The 18,882-nt window shown below is 40.2% G+C and overlaps 2 protein-coding genes across 3 annotated transcripts in view; one reads left to right on the top strand and one right to left on the bottom strand.

Annotated features, from left to right (window-relative positions):
- LOC107746167 (misshapen-like kinase 1) overlaps window positions 1-16,064 on the top strand; it is a 42,650-nt gene extending 26,586 nt beyond the window's left edge. The window contains exons 27-32 of one of the 2 annotated variants that reach the window (XM_016560280.1): window positions 152-286; window positions 720-820; window positions 4,980-5,129; window positions 11,672-11,831; window positions 12,941-13,080; window positions 14,215-16,064. In XM_016560280.1, the coding sequence (XP_016415766.1) occupies window positions 152-286; window positions 720-820; window positions 4,980-5,129; window positions 11,672-11,831; window positions 12,941-13,080; window positions 14,215-14,298 (770 nt within the window). In that variant the 3' untranslated portion in view covers window positions 14,299-16,064. Of the gene's footprint in view, window positions 1-151; window positions 287-428; window positions 443-719; window positions 821-4,979; window positions 5,130-11,671; window positions 11,832-12,940; window positions 13,081-14,214 lie in introns of those variants that run through there. The other variant, XR_001640664.1, reaches the window with a different exon arrangement.
- A 1,327-nt stretch (window positions 16,065-17,391) lies between these two features.
- The window catches only part of tmem129 (transmembrane protein 129, E3 ubiquitin protein ligase), a 14,517-nt gene continuing 13,026 nt past the window's right edge, over window positions 17,392-18,882 (bottom strand). The window contains exon 4 of the mRNA XM_016560273.1: window positions 17,392-17,938. Within this exon, the coding sequence (XP_016415759.1) occupies window positions 17,696-17,938 (243 nt within the window). The 3' untranslated portion in view covers window positions 17,392-17,695. The remainder of the gene's footprint in view (window positions 17,939-18,882) is intronic.

Below are 18,882 nucleotides of genomic sequence, written 5' to 3'. Positions count from 1 at the left end.
GTGTGTGTGTGAGTGTGAGTGTGAGTGTGTGTGTGTGTGTGTGTTTGTGAGAGTGTGAGTGTGAGTGTGAGAGTGAGAGTGAGAGTTAGTGTGAGTGTGAGTGTCTGAGTGTGTGTGTGTGTGTCATCTATTCATGATTTGTTGTGGAAAGGTAAGAAAAACAAGCTGAGGCTGTACTACCTGTCCTGGCTGAGGAATAAGGTCTTGCGTAATGATCCGGAGGTGGAGAAGAAACAGGGCTGGACCTCAGTGGGGGAACTGGAAGGATGTGTGAGCTACAAAGTAGGTGAGTCCAGAACAAGACAACATTCACATATGTGTTTAATAGAGTTTGCCAACAAACATCTCAAGCAGCTTTACTGTGAACTCAGAGAGACATGCAAGGTAGGCCTACTATTAAAAACCTACGAAACATTTTAATTATAAAGCGTGACATTTATTATAATACACTGCATGGAAACACCTGGTGAGCTCAGTCCAGCACACTAGAGGAGAAAGCATCATCCAGTGCTGGCTGCCTGACCAACAGAAACTCTGGATCAAGCGTGGTGATTGACACACGATAAGAGCGCAGATTCAGATTTCAGTCTCATAACTGGTCACTCTTGCTCTAGTGAAAATCATGTAGGATGGAAAGGTTTGAGAAATGTCTTCCTTCTGTGTCATCACCATAAGTCATGATCTTTTACTCCACACTAACATCATGCTGATGATTTCAGTTCGCTACGAGAAAATCAAGTTCCTGGTCATCGCCCTGAGGAACGCAGTGGAGGTTTACGCCTGGGCTCCCAAACCGTATCACAAGTTCATGGCTTTTAAAGTAAGTATTTTATATTAGTAGGGATTTTATTTCATCTTTAGGCATATTGATTAACTGAGGAAATCTCTCAAAGGCTACCAAGAACATTTCTGGGTCATCATTTCAAAAATAAATTATGAGAAGAGAAAGAGAATGATATTTAATAATTAAGCAAATTAAATGATTTCTATTTTTAGTGTTCAAGTGTTTAAACTGCTTTTATTTTACATTTTTTTGATTGAATGAATTATTAGGTTTTTATCAACTCACTATACACTAATTACGTTTCTAACTACACTTTTCATCATGTAATCTGTAATCGGTAACAGACTACAATTTGTAAGTCATCTACTCATTTTTTTTTACTACGCCAGAAAAGCCAGACGTATAAAGCTGGTTATGTGATGCAAACATCAAACTGTTAGTTTACAAATCATGCACTATGGTAAAAGTGTTTTCAGCTCATTACGTAGTATTGCGCAGAAAACTTGAACAAAAATAAGTCTTCATTAATCAATAATCTGCCCCTGTGATCATAATTTGTGTAAAAAGTTGTTGGTGTTTTACTGACACTGGTGTTTATTTCAGCATGACTGAAGTGAAATGCATGTATATGTGTTTTTGCAGTTTTGCAGAGTCACATACTGTATTTCCATTGAGTCCGAGTTGAAAGTTAACTGGTTTCTGAGATTCACTGTACAGTATGAAAACAGTTGCTTTGGACCATGGCTAAGGAGGCAGTTACAGTCATAACTACCATACTTTCTAATATCATATTTCTAATTACCTGCTGTTTATAGGCTATTTCTAAATTGTTCCATTACAAAAAAATAGGATGGATTAATGATAGGTAATATAACTGGGGTGTTTTTAGAAATGGGTCATTTTTGAGTGCGTGTCCTACTTCACTGCGGTCCTGAGAGACTTACTCTACTTCTGACATGAACTTCTGCCATATAGACTTTATGAATTTACTCGGATTGTTGTCCTGCCCATTCTCTTGGAAATGCAAACATTGTGTGTTAGGGCTAGGGTTGAATGACCCAATCTCGTTCAAATTTGGTGCTGTTTCTTCAGAAACTGGCTTCTTCAGTTCGCTGTGGCAGTGGGTATCATATTTTGTCTACTGAAGTACTCGACAGATAAATGAAACGTGCACCTGAACAGGAGTAATAGTACAGATAATTAAAAAATCAATATCTGTGTCATTGCACATATGGGTCAGATGGACGTCTTGCATCAGCACTGTTATGAAATAGTAAAACTGCAAACTCAAAACATCAGAGCTCTCAAAGTCATTGTGTTTGATCATGATGTGAAGACTACGCAATTCTTCTGATGTTTTTGTTTGTTTGTTCTGTGTTTTGTCGTTCTTCTATAAGTTTTACGAGAGACAAACTCCTTAACATTAAGCAACACATCCCAGACAATATTTTTCCGGTTTTTGATTATTCAGACGTTTTGTTGGACATTCTAGTCAGTGGTACAGTGGTGTTGTTCAAACGCACGCTCAGACGTAGAAGAGGGAAGCATGCTGGTTAAGCTACGCAAGCGTGGCTTTCCAACTGCGCTCCCAAGCATTCATCTTGCGAATGTCCGTTCCCTTCTTAGCAAAACGGATGAACTAGTTCTTCTCCTCAACCGCATCAACAAGGACTTTTCAAACTCCGCTGCATTGTGCTTCACTGAAACCTGGCTGAGTGAAGCCATTCCGGATAACGCACTTCATCTGCCGGGCTTCCAGCTGTTCAGAGCGGATCGCATCGCATCGCAGAGTTAACAGGGAAAACGAGAGGTGGTGGATCATGTTTATATATCAACGAAAGATGGTGTTCAGATGTAACAACGCTGAAAAAGATATGCTCTCCTAACTTAGAGGCGCTCTTCATAAACTGTAAATCTTTCTACTCGCCGCGGGAGATTTCATCGTTCATTCTTGTGAATGTGTACATTCCTCCGGACACGTGTGTGAGCACAGCGCTGCAACAGCTGGCTGAACTAATAACTGAAACAGAGCAACAGTACTCGGACTCTCTTTTAATCATTCTTGGAGATTTTAATAAAGCAATTATCTCCCGTGAACTGCCAAAATACAGACAGCACGTTACATGTCCCACCAGAGACAGTAATATGTTGGATCACTGTTACACAGCAATAAAGGATGCTTATCGCTCTGTCCCATGGACAGCTTTGGGGCTCTCTGATCACTGCCTGGTTCATCTGTCCTACAGGCAGAAACTGAAATCAGCTAAACCTGTATTAAGGACTGTTAAAAGATGGACTAATGAAGCAGAGTGGGATTTACAAACCTGCTTCGACCTCACTGATTGGAGTGTTTTTGAAGCTGCTGCCACTCTAATACCGACCTACAGGCAGAAACTGAAATCAGCTAAACCTGTTTTAAGGACTGTTAAAAGATGGACTAATGAAGCAGAGCGTGATTTACAAGCCTGTTTCGACCTCACTGATTGGAGTGTTTTTGAAGCTGCAGCCACCGATCTGGACGAGCTCACAGAGACTGTAACTTCATATATCAGTTACTGTGAAGATATGTGCATCCCCACCAGGACATTCTTATCATTCAATAATGATAAACCGTGGTTTACTGGGAAACTCAAACAGCTTCATCACGCCAAAGAGGATGCTTACAGAAGTGGGGATAAAATCTTGTACAACCAGACCAGAAACAGAGATCAGATCAGAGGAGATCAGAGTGGCTAAAAAAGCTACTCTGAAAAGTTGAGAAAACAGTTTTCAGCCAACGATTCGGCGTCAGTATGGACTGGTCTGAAGAACATCACCTTGTACAAGACACCACCCCTACAGTCTGTGGAGAATCAACAACTGGCTGACGATCTGAATGTGTTTTACTGCCGGTTTGAAAAGCCCAGTCTCACACCCCCCACCTGCTCTGATCTACACTTCACTCATTCAACTAACTCCCCTGCAACCCCCCTCCCTCCCCCACCATTCAGCCTGCACTTAAGGTCTGTGTAGAGGATGTGAACCGGGTCTTCAGACGACAGAAGACTAGAAAAGCTTCAGGCCCAGATGGTGTTTCACCTGCCTGTTTAAAAGTCTGCGCTGACCAACTGGCCCCCATCTTCACACAGATCTTCAACAGATCATTGGAGCTGTGTGAAGTTCCCTGCTGCTTCAAACGCTCCACCATCAATCCAGTCCCCAAAATCACTGGACTTAACGACTACAGACCTGTCGCTCTCACGTCTGTGGTCATGAAGTCATTCGAGCAACTAGTTCTGGCCTACTTGAAGGACATCACTCGACCCTTGCTGGATCCTCTTCAGTTTGCCTACAGAGCAAGCAGGTCTGTGGATGATGCAGTCAACATGGGACTGCATTATATTCTGCAACACCTCGACAGACCTGAGACTTACACAAGGATCTTATTTGTGTACTTCTGTTCGGCCTTCAACACCATCATACCTGACCTTCTCTCAGACAAACTCACACAGCTCTCCGTGCCCACCTCCATCTGTCAGTGGATCACCAGCTTTCTGACAGACAGGCAGCAGCTAGTGAGGCTGAGAAACTCACATCCAAGACTATCACCATCAGCACTGGCGCCCCTCAGGGATCTGTTCTCACCCCACTGCTCTTCTCCCTGGATACAAACGGATGCACTGCAACTGAGCACCAGAACTGCCAGGCACAAGAACAGTTTTTTCCCGCAGGCTATATTCAGCCTGAACAATTAAAACTTTCATAACTATATATTGTCCATTATAACTGACTCATTTATATATAGCATCTGAAAATTGTACATTTGTAAACTACATAAACTGTATACTTGTAAATAACATAACTGTACATTCATTAAAACAATTGTTTTTTCTCTATATTTCTACTTCTGTATTATATTGCATTTTTTAATTTTCTGTTTTTTTATGTTAGCGTTATATTTCATCATTTCATCATTGTGTGTGTGTGTGTGTGGTTCCATTCACGCGTCACAAATGAACTGCACATATCTAGAACATGTATGGGTGTGTTAGGTTAAAGAATGTGGCTGACAGAAAACCTCCAGTGTCTTTACACACCACAAAGAAAAAAACTGAATAATGAATATTAAAAAAACATGATTTTTATATGATTTTTAACATGACTTTTATATTCATGTTTTTTTCCCCATAACCGAGTTGTTGTGCATGTGTGTCAGTCGTTCAGCTTGCTGCCCCAGAAGCCCCTCTCAGTCGACCTGACGGTGGAGAACGGACAGAGGTTAAAGGTCATCTACGGGTCTCACTCTGGGTTTCATGCTATCGATGTGGATTCAGGGACGCCCTTCGATCTTTACCTGCCCAGTCATGTGAGTATTCTTCACATTTCTGGCACATTTCACATCAATAAAACCTGCAACAAGTTTAATAAGTGAAGTACTGCTGTTACATTGTGAATAAATCTCTACTGTTGCAAGTTTGAACTGTCATCATCTGTGTGCACATTCACATTAGCATTCACTCTCTGCATGGGAAATTTTTTGGGATGTGCTAGCATGCTAGATAGCGGAGTAAACCTGGCAATAATCAGCTGTAACGCTGTTATAATATGCGTTCCAGTGTTGACTGCACTGATGGTGGGGCAATGTATATCTGCCACCTTTTATAGAAATTATAGTTTTTTTTGTGCTATATTTTGTTGGTAGCCTGATGCAGTTTGTTTAGTCACTTTGGCACTAATTTCAGAGCATTGATGTCATTTTTCAAAACTCCCAACAAAACTCACACCGTTCACACGTGTAACACAGTGTTCACATTGTGCTTTCATATCGCTAAAGAAACCTCGACCTTGCTGAACCATTTGTTCAAAGAACTAATTTATCATCATGAAATACCATAGAAACATTCATTTAGGTAAATGCATCACTGCAAGAGAGAATAATACAGACACAGTCAATCAGTGAACAAATTCAGACATTTACAGTATTGATGAAATATAATCAAATAGGTTTATTTGAATCAAATCAAAGAAAAAACTACAGTACAGTAAAACAACAAGTGCATTACAAGAGCCTGCAGACATAATGTCAGATCTGAAAACATGGTCTGGAAAACTGGTATTTGGGACCACAGAAACAGTGCTGATGTAGTCCAGTTGGTTCATGTTCAATGGTAATTGGTGTCAGTGGATCCTATTATTCTGAAACATGATCTTCATGACACTCAATGCAACAGTTATCATTTTGAGCAGTTGTTTCAGTTGATGGTTCGATCAACAACAGTGTTGATGTTGCAAAATTCATCAAATATGATAAAAGTCAATAGTGTCACTCTCCAGCTAAATTCAGTTCAAGTTTTATTCTCATCTGAAATGAAGAAAAAACCTTGAGAGAAGCCAGGCTATTAAGGGGTAACATTTCAAAACCATCACATATAGATTTGTTGCACCTTTTCTCACAAGGAATCAAAATTATTTTTATTGTGGGGTTAAAGATTCACCCTTTGTTTCATGAGATTCACCCTTAAACAAAAGCATGCAACTGAAAATGCAGTGACCTGAAAAAATTGCACGCATTTCTTTTCTGCCAAACACTACAATTTAGAGCTTGTATAAATATGCACAGCATGTATAACATAATGTTGTGATGCTATAGAGCTGCGTTTTCTCCGCTGCTGACGTCCCCACACTCCCACACAGCCGCGTACCCTTCACAGAGAGGAAGAGCGATGAGTGTGGTGTTCACCCACGGCTCTGCCGCCCCCTCCAGCACCGGCCCACACTCCAGTGAGCCGTCCCACATACTTACAGACTAGTTCATCCTCACAATCTGTGTGTGTGCTAGTTTCTCCGAACTGATCTTGTGTCCAGAAATAACTCTGCAAGCTTCGCTACATTCCCAGAGCATAAGCCCATTGAAATGACCTGTTATTTGACAGTTTTTTTTCTAATAACAGGCAGTAGATAAATTTAGCGTGAACTAGTGGTGAGAACAGAACTGGAGGCTGGGCTGCACTAGATCATGTAGCTTGCCATACCAACATTTTCTCATCCATTCCCTCCCATTCTGTCGTTCATCCGTTCTGTCACTTTTCCACATTCTCTCACACACACACACGCGTTGCATTTTTTTCATCTTCCACACAGTTGTCTTTCACTTGCACACAGTGATTAGCAAACTCTTTCTTGCGCTCAAGCTGCTCTTTGTGTGGTGTAAATCTGCCTCTCCCACTTGGAAACACACGCTCTCTGTTTGTGGCGGCGTGTTTGCGTGGCTGGCGCTCATGAAAATCCCGCGGCAGAGGATAAAGATCGCTCTGCGGCTCTGGATGCCCGTGTTGATGCTCAGGATTGTGGTGGCTCTACAGAGGGACGGCAGCACAGTGTGCGTGGATTTATTTCTGAGTCAGGCAAGTACAGTGGGAGGCGTGTGATTGTGTTAATGACAGGCATGTAAGTACAAACCACTGAGAATATCTGTTCTAATGCTTTGCTGTCATGAGCTTGGGAGACATGCATGCAAAAAATGGTTAGGAAAATGTTTTATATTAGCTTAACGCATACTGCGAATTTTGATATTAAAACCCTAAAATGTGTTTACCCTCACTGTAACTGAATAAACAGACTTACATGGTTAGTGCATTTACGTAATTAGTGGTGTGTGATAAGGACTTCATCTTCATTTTATGAACACTAAAGTAATGACTTATTTCAGTTGTTACTATTGCTCTTATTGATTTGAACAAGCCCTTAACACTAATTAGGGATGCATGATATCCGATATGCTGGTACTTTTTAACTCATTTTGGTCGATAGCCGATGCAGATACCGATATACTTTGTTTTGTTTGGAAAGAACACCAAGTCTTTCCTGTGCAGAGATTTTAAACTCATTATTTTTAATTCTGGCATTTTATTTGTAGATTTAACATTTGTAAAGCAAAAGAGCTGTAAAAATTCTGAAAATCTTTTAGAGCGCCTTGTATTTAAGTTTTCATAATTTGTTAAAAAATATAGTACACATTAATGAATACATCTGTATATATAAAATTATTTAATTTGCAAGTGTCAGGTTTGTGATTTTTATTGATGTAAGCTATAGCTTCTGACCTTTAAATCAAAACAGACTCATGATTTTATGACATTAGTTACTGCTTTATATATTCAGAATCACAATCCTAATGTTATTTGTGTATTTTACATTTAATTTTATTACAAGTAGGCCAACAGCGCCCCCTAAAAAAATTAAAGGCATTAAGAACCGGGGGAGGCTGCTGCTGCTGCTGCTGAACACACTAGAAGAGATATCATGCCTAGGGGGAGGACAGAAAGCAAAAATGCACTACAAACCTCTCTAAACACTGAAGCAACGCTCTGGCAACCACCAAGTACAATATTCTAAACTTTAACCCTGAGGACCCATGGCTCTGCACAGTTTTGTATGTCTTCCTTATTTGGTCTAGAGCACCATAGCAATTGCATGGCATTGCACTAAAAACCTCTCCGTGGCTCAGCCTTGACTTTGTTCACAGAGTCAGCATTTGGGATTGACGCATTTACATATCATCATGTTTAATTATCATATCAGTTGTGCTGTAGGGTAGTCCATTAAGAAGGTGACAGATGGGTATAGGCGTAGATAAGAATAATCCCAACAGTGCCTTTTTTGATCAGATAGGTGTGCTATTTACAAATAGGTGAGGAGCAGAATAGAATAAATAGAAATAGAAATATATATATATATATATATATATATATATAAATAGAAATATATATATATATATATATATATATATATGCTAAACATAGTACACTCTGTTGTTATTTGTGAAGAACCAAGAAAATGTAAACAGTAGAAAAAATTATTTAGCTTTAACAACTCACAGATGCCCTCCTCTCTGCAGGAAGGCTGGGAGAGTCTGCCTTAAACTATATTCGCGGCAGAACAGGTACTGGAATAAGCCAAATCTACAATAGAGTTAAAGTTGAAAATGCGTTAAACAAATGTCTAAAGAAGAAACTAACAACAGTTTAAAAAATATATGGTGAATGTAAAAATATGAAACTGTTTTCATACATGACACATTTGTAAAATTATAATAACACCCAGTTGGTAAAAAAATGCACAGCACAACCCAGAAGTGGACAATAGTGGCCATGCCATTTTATGAAGTGAAGTGACATGAAGGCCAAATATGATTACTCATACTTGGAATTGTCCTCTGCATTTAACCCATCCAAGGTAGTGCACACACATTAGGAGCATTTAGAATGTCAGAGGAGAGTCATAACCTTTACATGGACCATAAGAATCATTCAAACCATAAAAATACATAATAAAGGGCCAACTGTAGGTGTAATGTCCTTATTTCGTAATAAAGAAAGAAAACCATGACAAGGAACTTAGGAAACAAAAGGGCTATATATACACGGGTAGCAAAGCTAACTAGATATGGCTGAAAACAATATGACTAACGAGAGAGAGAACAGGAAACAGGAACTAAACAGAAGTACGAACTAAAAGAATTTATAAAACAAGAGCACAGAGCCCCCTACTTAAGGGACAATTCATGACACCCCTAAACACACAAAAAAACAAGTCCAGGAGGCTGATCGAACTGAGGGGTACTAGGGAGAGGGATTAAGGGACAGGACCATGAAGTGGAAAAAAACCTGGACAACACGGGGTCCTGATGGAGCAAGGGACCAAGGCGGAGCCGGTGGAGATGGAGATCAAGGCTGAGCAGAAAGTGGCTGGGGATCAGGAGACCATGGCGGAGCAGAAAACCACTGATCAGGAGGCCGTGGTGGAGCAGACGACCACTGGGGATCAGGAAACTATGGTGGAGCAGAAGATCCCTGGGAATCAGGAGACCACTGAGGAGTTTAAGACTACTGGGGATCAGGAGACCATGGCGGAGCAGAAAACCACTGATCAGGAGGCCGTGGTGGAGCAGATGACCACTGGGGATCAGGAAACTATGGTGGAGCAGAAGATCCATGGGAATCAGGAGACCACGGAGGAGTTTAAGACTTCTGGGGATCAGGAGACCATGGTGGAGCAGTAGACCAAGGTGGAGCGGGCAGGGCTGTAGAACACAGTGGAGCTGAAGTCCACCAGGGAGCCACAGTGGATCCGGTGGAGATGGAAACCATGGCAGAGCAGAGACCGGAAACTCAGGTGAATTCAGAGACAGCACTCCTAGCCGTGATAGAACAGACAATGGCAGTGACAGGGTGAGCAGCTCAGGTGGCTCCAGGGCTGGAGTGGACTCTGGGACAGTCTTCCCAGCTATGGCAGAGAGTTTGAGAGCAGATGCCACTGCCTTTGAGGGAGCTGCAGCAGATGTTATTGCCTCTGTGCCAAAGGTGTCAGACAGGGAAGTGTGTGGGGCCCACACACTCAAGACAGTGGCAGACATCATCTAAAGCACTGAGGACATTGAAAGGACCTCCAGGACCACCAGACCTGGGACCTCCGGGACCACCAGACCTGTTAACCTCCTGGACCACCAGACCTGGGACCTCCAGGACCACCAGACCTGTTAACCTCGGGGACCACCAGACCTGTTAACCTCCTGGACCACCAGACCTGGGACCTCCAGGACCACTAGACCTGTTAACCTCCAGGACCACCAGAGGTGTTCTACTGAAGAAACAAAGTCACCTACATTTTGGATGCCCTGGGGGTAAGCAAATAAACATCAAATTTTCATTTTTGGGGGAACTATCCCTTTAACCTCTAGGACCATCCAGGACAGGGACAGGGAAGTGTGTTACTCCCATGCCCGCCAGAGTGAGGCCACTTGGGCCTCGCTTCGCTCGAAAAAGCCCCTGGAGCTCAGCTTTCATGGTTACGGAGAACCAGAGTAGGGGGTGCCATCTTACTCCCATGCCCGCCAGAGTGAGGCCACTTGGGCCTCGCTTCGCTCGAAAAAGCCCCTGGAGCTCAGCTTTCATGGTTACGGAGAACCAGAGTAGGGGGCACCATCTTACTCCCATGCCCGCCAGAGTGAGACCGCGTGGGCTTAACCTCCAAGACCACCAGATCTGTTAACCTCCAGGACCACCAGACCTGTTAACCTCCAGGGCCACCAGACCTGCTAACCTCCAGGGCCACCAGACCTGTTGACCTCCAGGACCATCAGACCTGGGACCTCCAGGACCACCAGACCTGTTAACCTCCAGGACCACCAGACCTGGGACCTCCAGGACCACCAGACCTGTTGACCTCCGGGACCACCAGACTTGAGGCAGTGGATGCTGCCTCTGTGCCTGACAGAGGCAGAGACACATGCATGGCACACACAGGATGGTGGTAGCATCATCGAAAGCTCTGAGGACATTGGAAGGACCTGCGGAACCGCAAGACCTGAGACCTCCAGGATCACTGGACATGGGACCGCCGGACTACACAGAACTCTGATATTGAAATACTATGTACATTATTTATTTATCAATTTATTTTTTAAGATGCAACATCTGATTTGACTTTGTATTAAATTTCTTGTGATATGAATTGATATAGGTTTCATTTGCTTGTCTATCTTGCAGATAGTTTTTTCTTGAATAGAACACATTAATTTATAAACAATCAGTTGGTATATAAGAACAATAAGTACTTTGTTTCATCAGGGGTGCCTCTTAGCTTGATATTACAACCTAATATATGTAGCTGTATGTTATTTATGACAATTTATTTGACAAAGTGCTTGTCCTTCCAATTTACAAAGTTTGCATCTCTAAAAATGTTGTTATATGTGCTCCTTTGTTTAAAAAAAAACATAATTAAATTGACTTTAATTAAATGTAAAATGTACTTTCATGTAATGACCAGGTGACCTGCTGTATTATGTGCTGTGACCACCAGTAAATGTACTTAATCTCTTTATAACGGAATGTCTGTGTGTTTCAGATCCAAGGTGTGATTCGGCCGCATGCCATCATCATCCTCCCCAGCAGCAGTGGGATGGAGCTGTTGGTGTGTTACGAGGATGAGGGAGTCTATATTGACACCTGTGGCCGCATCACCAAGGAGACGGTGCTGCAGTGGGGGGAGATGCCCGCCTCTGTGGGTGAGCTCCAGCACTCCACACACACACACACACACACAAAGACAGACGTGCAGTGATTATCCATGTGTAATGCAGTATGGATGTTTTCCTCATTGTTTGACTCTCATATGTAGCTGTCTGATTGTGTTCTGGCCGTGAGCTATATTACTCCTCTAGAGGTGCACTCATATTAAGGAAGTTCTCGTAATGACTGATGTGCATGAGATTCTAAATGCGAAAATGCTAAACATTTGGATGGATGAGTCATCTCACTTCCTACATAGCAGCAGATCTGTGAGGAGCTCCAATGTTAAAGCCTGTTCACAATAAAGACACTAAGGTTCTCCAAATCCACACCACAACTAGAACGATGCATTTATCTTCTGAGAACATAATAATATGCTGATATCATTATTGATCTTGCCTGTTGCCTTTACGAGAACATTCACTGCATCTTCATTCCATCATCAGTTTCTAGATTTCAGGACTGAAAAAAAAAATCAGGATCTATATATTTTTCTAGTCTATATTGTAATTGATCCAACACGCCTTCAGTGGATTCCGGTGTGAGACAGTATGTTTCATGTTGGAAATGCTGTAGTCAGTTTAATAAACAAGAGACGCAGTGCTCAACATTAAAACAGCGTTTCTTAGAAGAGGCTTCAAGACAGCTTCATCTCTCAGTTGTTTCCATCTGCAAAGTGTCTAAATACGTTTTTTTGTTTGACGTATGACTACTGAACTTGGAGTAGCATGATGTAAATGAACATCCAAAGTTACCCACAAATAATGCTTTTTCAATCAAAAACAGGTGCATGAGGCCTCCGATCAACCAGTTCCAAAAACAAACACACAACCTCTGATAATATAGCATCATAAGTCATGAATCATGTATAAATCGATTAATGATGAAGAGGATTTTTTTTAAAGCTACTCGGCCGAGCTGATCACTGTTCGTATCGTTCAGATCAATATGCAGATGTGGTGTTGAAACTGGACTCATTCTTGTTCAGATTTGCTGATGTTAACAAACACAGTTTGTTCCAGATCATCTCAGCTTTACTGAACTGAATAAGCTGGCGGTGTTTATTCGTGGCTCTGGTTGATGTGATGTTGTTGTTGATCTGCAGCTTACCTTCAGTCGAATCAAGTGATGGGATGGGGAGAGAAAGCCATCGAGCTGAGGTCCGCCACGACTGGCAGTCTAGAGGGAGTCTTCATGCACAAGAAGGCTCAGAAACTCAAGTTCCTGTGTGAGAGAAACGATAAAGTGAGAAAACATCTCTATATGCTTGTGTAATATCACATTTAGAAATGCAGGACATTAGGGATGCATGATATTGGATTTTTGCCGATATCCGATATGCCGATATTTTTTAAAAATCATTTTAGCCGATAACCGATGCTGATACCGATATATATTTCCTTTTGTTTGGAAACAACGTAACGTCTTATAAATTATAAACACATTATTTTTAATTTTGGTTAGTTTTGAGCAAAAAAAAAAAACATTTGTTAGACCTAATAAACATTATTAAAGTTCTTTTTTTTTTAATGAGAGTACATTGAAAGCTTTGAAAATAACTATAATAAAATCAATCTCTGCTGTTTTTTTATTAGTATTATTATTTTCAGACAGATGCAGTTGAAACCTTAACATTTTATTGGTAGATTTAACATTAATAGATGGTATAAAGCAAAACAAAAAGCTGTAAAAATTTAAGACAATCTTTTAGAGCTCCTTGTATTTCAGTTTTCAGAATCAATTCGAAAAAATATATTCCACATTAATGAATAAATCTGTATATATATATAATAATTTAATTTGCAAGTGTCAGGTTTGTGATTTTTATTGGATGTAAGCTATAGCTTCTGACTTTTAAACCAAAACAGACTCATGATTTTATGACATTAGTTACTGCTTTATATATTCAGAAACACAATCCTAATGTTATTTGTGTATTTTACTTTTCATTTTATTACAAGTAGGCCAACAGCACCCCCTAAATAAATTAAAGGCATTAAGAACCGGGGGAGGCTGCTGCTGAACGCACTAGTGCTTTATATATTCAGAAACACAATCCTAATGTTATTTCTGTTGTTATCACTAGTGACTGTTGACTGTCGCACACCGGACGCGCTATTCTGTATATGCATTCTCAAAATAAATGGCATGATTCAAAACAGACAATCTTATGTTTTAAGCCTTTATCGGCCGATTCCGATAACGTTCCGATAATATCGTGCATCCCTACAGAAAATCTCTACAGATTATTCTACCAGAACAAAGAACTATTATAAGCATCATAAGCATATAAATGGCTAAAAAGCATGACACATGAAGCATAGAAATGGAAAGCGTGTGTGTGTGTGTGTCTGTGACTCTGTGTGTATGTGTGTGCAGGTGTTTTTTGCGTCGGTGCAGTCGGGTGGATGCAGTCAGATCTACTTCATGGCGTTAGGACAGAACTCTCTCTTCAGCTGGTGATCGTCTTCATTCACAGGCTGTTCCTGATAGAAGCATCCAAATGACAGAGTACACACTCCATATCGCATAACCAACCATCTGTTCATTCAAACTCTCATTTTTTTCTTTTCAATTTACTGTATTGACATGTAAACATCTTTAATAGAAGTGATATATATATATATATATATATACATATTGTATGATTTAATACATGTAAAATAATTGATATATTGCGTTGTCTGACAGTGTCAGCTTTTGTCTTGATCTGTGCTTGAAACATAAACCTTGTTTTGTATTTTAATTGTATCCTTGTCAAATCTTGCAAAAAGGACTTAATATTTTGTCCCTAATTATTTTATTGTATAATAACAACCATGGCTGGTACACGGTGAAACCAATACTAACAGCTAGCAGAGTAACTGTCAAATATTGTAACATCTTTTGGGGGAAATATGCCGACAATTCAGAATAGAAATGATTGATTACTGATGACTGAAATCATCCGATAACTGCAGACATTCAGCTTTCATTTCACAGGCTTAAAGTAAAAAAAAAAAAATTATAATAACAAATGTCAGCTTATGTTTATTGTTTTTGTTTATTATAGCTCTCACTGTATTAAAACACAAACATAACTGGACACGTTATCATGATAAAAGCGATCTAATAAAAGGTTGTTTAGTTATTGGTTGCAGGTCTTTTGCATGCAGACTAAACGATAAACGTGAACGTGTGTCGAGAAGAGAGTTGTGACGCAGGTGACTGTTGGCTCTCGACTTTAAATCAGGAAAATGAATGGAGCAAAGCAAAGCAGCAGGAAGTGGAGGATGATGGTATGAAAGAGTTAAAGAAAGTCGAAATGTTGGAAATCAGAGAGAAGTGTGGAGTTTGGGATCAGATGGATGGATGAAACAACGGTGCATTGAAATGTTATATTTCTGCACTCAAAACACCTGTGCTTGTAAAGATGCAATGCTTCTGAAGCACCTGCACTTCACATCACTTGTATAGACTAACTTGCTTAATACTGCTGTTGTAGTTCCACACATTATTAATTTCACTCATTTATTGACAATAAAACTAAAAATGGCACCCGAAGGGTTGATTTTACACTAGAGAACAGACATTTTGTGAGCATTATCATTTGCAGCAAAATACTGTCCGTCACAATGCTGTAATCCAACAGACCATCTCAGTACATGGACAAGATGAGCGTTAAGAAGAGCTCCACACACAACAGTATCATCAGACAGCTATTATTGAATTGTATTGTGTAGTGGTTCAGGAGTGTCGTGTAATTCTTTGCTCCATTAGGAAACCATTGGGAATCTGATGCTCAGATCAGCTCTGTTGCTCATCAGTTCAATCACACTCTGCTCATAGAAAGGCGTGTTTTTTCGTTTTTTTCCCTCTATTGGGACGTGTCCGAGTGTATTCTCAACCGTGCCTTAATGTGCTCTGAATGCTGTCTGGCTTGTGTGTGAGACATGATGAATGTTTTAACATTAAAATGTCCTGCCATAGTCGGTTTCTGTGCGCTTTGGGTCAAACTTTAAAAGTCAATACTGCACTTTAACAACAGAACATTTTAATTTAATTAAAAGCTTTTTTCTTTGTAATAGTGATATTTGACTGACATGTCCTGTACTGTACATATTCTGAATACTGCGTTTTATAGACAGTTTATTATCAAGCATAATAGGAAGTTCCATATACTCATTGCATATACAGTGTATGTTGTGTGCCACATGAAGGAATTGAGCCAAATAAATGCTTTAAGAATAGACCACTCAGTATGTCTTTGTTCATATCTGCTACATCAGCACAAACCTTCCATACAAACATCATAATGTACACAACATATGAAATATTACATGGTGTTCCACAAGGATCAGTTCTTGGGCCAGTTTTATTTTCCTTTTATTTTCCCTCCCTTTATTATATCCCTTTGGGCAGCATTATTCAGAAATATGACATGAACTATCATTTTTATGCTGATGATATACAATTATACATTTCAGTTGAGTTCAGAGGCACTGTTGTATTAGAGAGGCTGTCTGTCTGTCCAGCATTGTAAAGTGGATGAACAAAATGTTTTTTTTTTAATTGAACGGAGATAAAACTGACATTCTTATTGTGGGCCCAAAACACGACTTATGATAAACGTTTTTTCGACTTACGTTATGCGTTTTATTAGACCGGTGACGACTGCACACAGTAGCATTATAACAGAACTTTCAAATGTATCTAGTATGATAAAAGTGCTGCTTTACCCCACATACGCACGACCGGAAGGAGCGGAAGCGGTCGACTGTGGCATAATAAAAGCTCCGCTGCTAGTATGTCACGCTCGTTCAGCACCTCGTTTCGCTTCGACGGCTTTCAGCCTCACCCTGCTTCATTCAACTACGTTAATAAATCATTAGCTCCAAACACACACACACAAAAGTTTTTTTTTATGGAACAGTTTATTGAATCTTTACATCCATAGAAAAAGACAAACACACTAATTTTGCATATGTGTTTTTTGTTGAGTATCATATTTGATCCATCAGATTGTATGGATCATATAGCCTGATATAGTGAGAATATGGAAGAAAAAAAACAAGGTCCAAACTGACCAAAACTATGCAATTTGGTGCAGATGCTGATATTTATATGACCAAAAAGTTATGAGATTCTAGTGTTTGTAATGTAAATCAATGATATCTTTATAACAGTAGAGCAGATACTGACACAAAATGCTATAAATATCACTCATTGCTCTATATCTCCAGTAATCTGTCTCAGTAAGATGAGATTGAAATGATCCAAACATATAATGCAGTGATTGAGAGCTGAAGAAATAAAGGCTCCTCAGAAGATGTGAGATGTTCTGGAGGCTTGTGAAGACCATTCCTCCGCTGAGGAACAGTGAAAGTAAAGCTTCTGGAAACAAACGCTCCTCAAAAGATCCTGAGGATCAGATTTGAGACTCTAAAACATGATTGATGGAGAATCAAGTAAAGCTGAGCTGCTTCAGTCCAGTAAGAGTTCATCTGGAGATATTACTGCAGTTATTCTGACGTTTACTTGAGAAAAATCAGTCAAGATTTGACACGTGAAGCTTGAGCTGAAGCAATTACACTAAAAGAGCTTTGACTGGATAAAAACAAACTATCAATCAGATGACAGAATGCATGCAGTAGATTGAGTGCGACAGGTTTAACAGCAAAGTTTTGATGACGTTCGTTTATTTAGATCCTTAGAACTTCAAATCAAATACGAAAGAGTAGCTAAAATATCATTGTTTCTGCTGAGTTTGGGCTGACAGATGAGCTGGAGCAGCTCTTGAAGGGTTTCGTTCTCCGTCATCAGATCTGTGTGTAGTTTGAGAAGCACAGAGGTTTTAAACACCAGCTTCAGACCGGTCTCCTCATTCAACGGAGCAAACATCTAGGATGCAGAACTTGGCCCTGCAGGTGGGACACGGGACCCTGCTGCTGAGCCATGTCTCCGGCTGCTGCTGGTCCTGGCGACTGGCAAACCATTTGCCCATACAGGTGAGACACCACATGGGCCGGCAGTAGCACTGCTGACACTCTCCCTCACCGTCACACAGACGCAGCAGCTTCACGCCGGCACTGACCTGCATACAGCCGATACACGGCTCCAGCTCCTGACGGCACACAGCATGCAGGACAGCGCTCATTAAAACACATTAACATCAACAGTCTCCAGCCAGTTCAGGTGCTTTGCTTCATTCAGACAGACAGATCCACTAATATCCCATGAAGCATTGCGAGTAACACGCTCCAGTCAGTCTATGACATTCACACTTACACTAGCAGTCAAACGTTTTTGAACAGAAAGGTTTTTAAAGAAGTCTCTTCTGCTCACCAAGCCTGCACTTATTTGATTAGAAATACAGCAAATGCAGTAAAATTGTGAAATATTTTTACTATTTAAAATAACTGTTTTCTATGTGACTCTCTGTTAAACTGTAATTTATTGCTGTGATGCGCAGCTGTATTTTCAGCATCATTACTCCAGTCTTCAGTGTCACATGATCTTCAGAAATTATTCTAATATGCTGATTTGCTGCTTAAGACGCATTTCTGATTATTATCAATATTGAAAACAGCCGAGTATAATTTTTTCAGGTTTCTTTGATGAATAGAAAGCATTTATCTGAAATAGGGATGCGCCGATCCGATATTCATATTGGGTATCAGCTCCGATAGTGCCATTTTTCTCGGATCGGGTATCGGTCAGAGAGGGTCGATCCAAATCCGAGAAATCCAAGACAAAATATAGTTTTTTCACTAAATGTTTGGATTTCTAAAATTATTGTGCACTGATTTTTCTAGAATAACTTTTGCTGCCGAATTATCCACTAACCTAGTTTATGATAAATTTTTGTCATAGATTATAAATATACATAGGCCTATATTTTTTCATATTTATTGTTTATTTTTATTTATAATGAAGTAGTCTGTATTTAGTAGATTGTGAAAGAATGATTATCAGTTCCACACACAGAGATATATAAATTCTACATTTATTTAAATGAGGGAAAAAAAACTTCACTGGTATCGGATCGGAATCGGTATCGGCCAATAC

This window comes from Sinocyclocheilus rhinocerous, unplaced genomic scaffold (assembly GCF_001515625.1).
Source record: "Sinocyclocheilus rhinocerous isolate Xijiao unplaced genomic scaffold, SAMN03320098_v1.1 scaffold348, whole genome shotgun sequence".
NCBI classification, from domain to species: Eukaryota; Metazoa; Chordata; class Actinopteri; order Cypriniformes; family Cyprinidae; genus Sinocyclocheilus; species Sinocyclocheilus rhinocerous.
The sequence above is the reverse complement of the archived record's forward strand: the minus strand, read 5'-3'. Positions and strand labels throughout refer to the sequence as shown.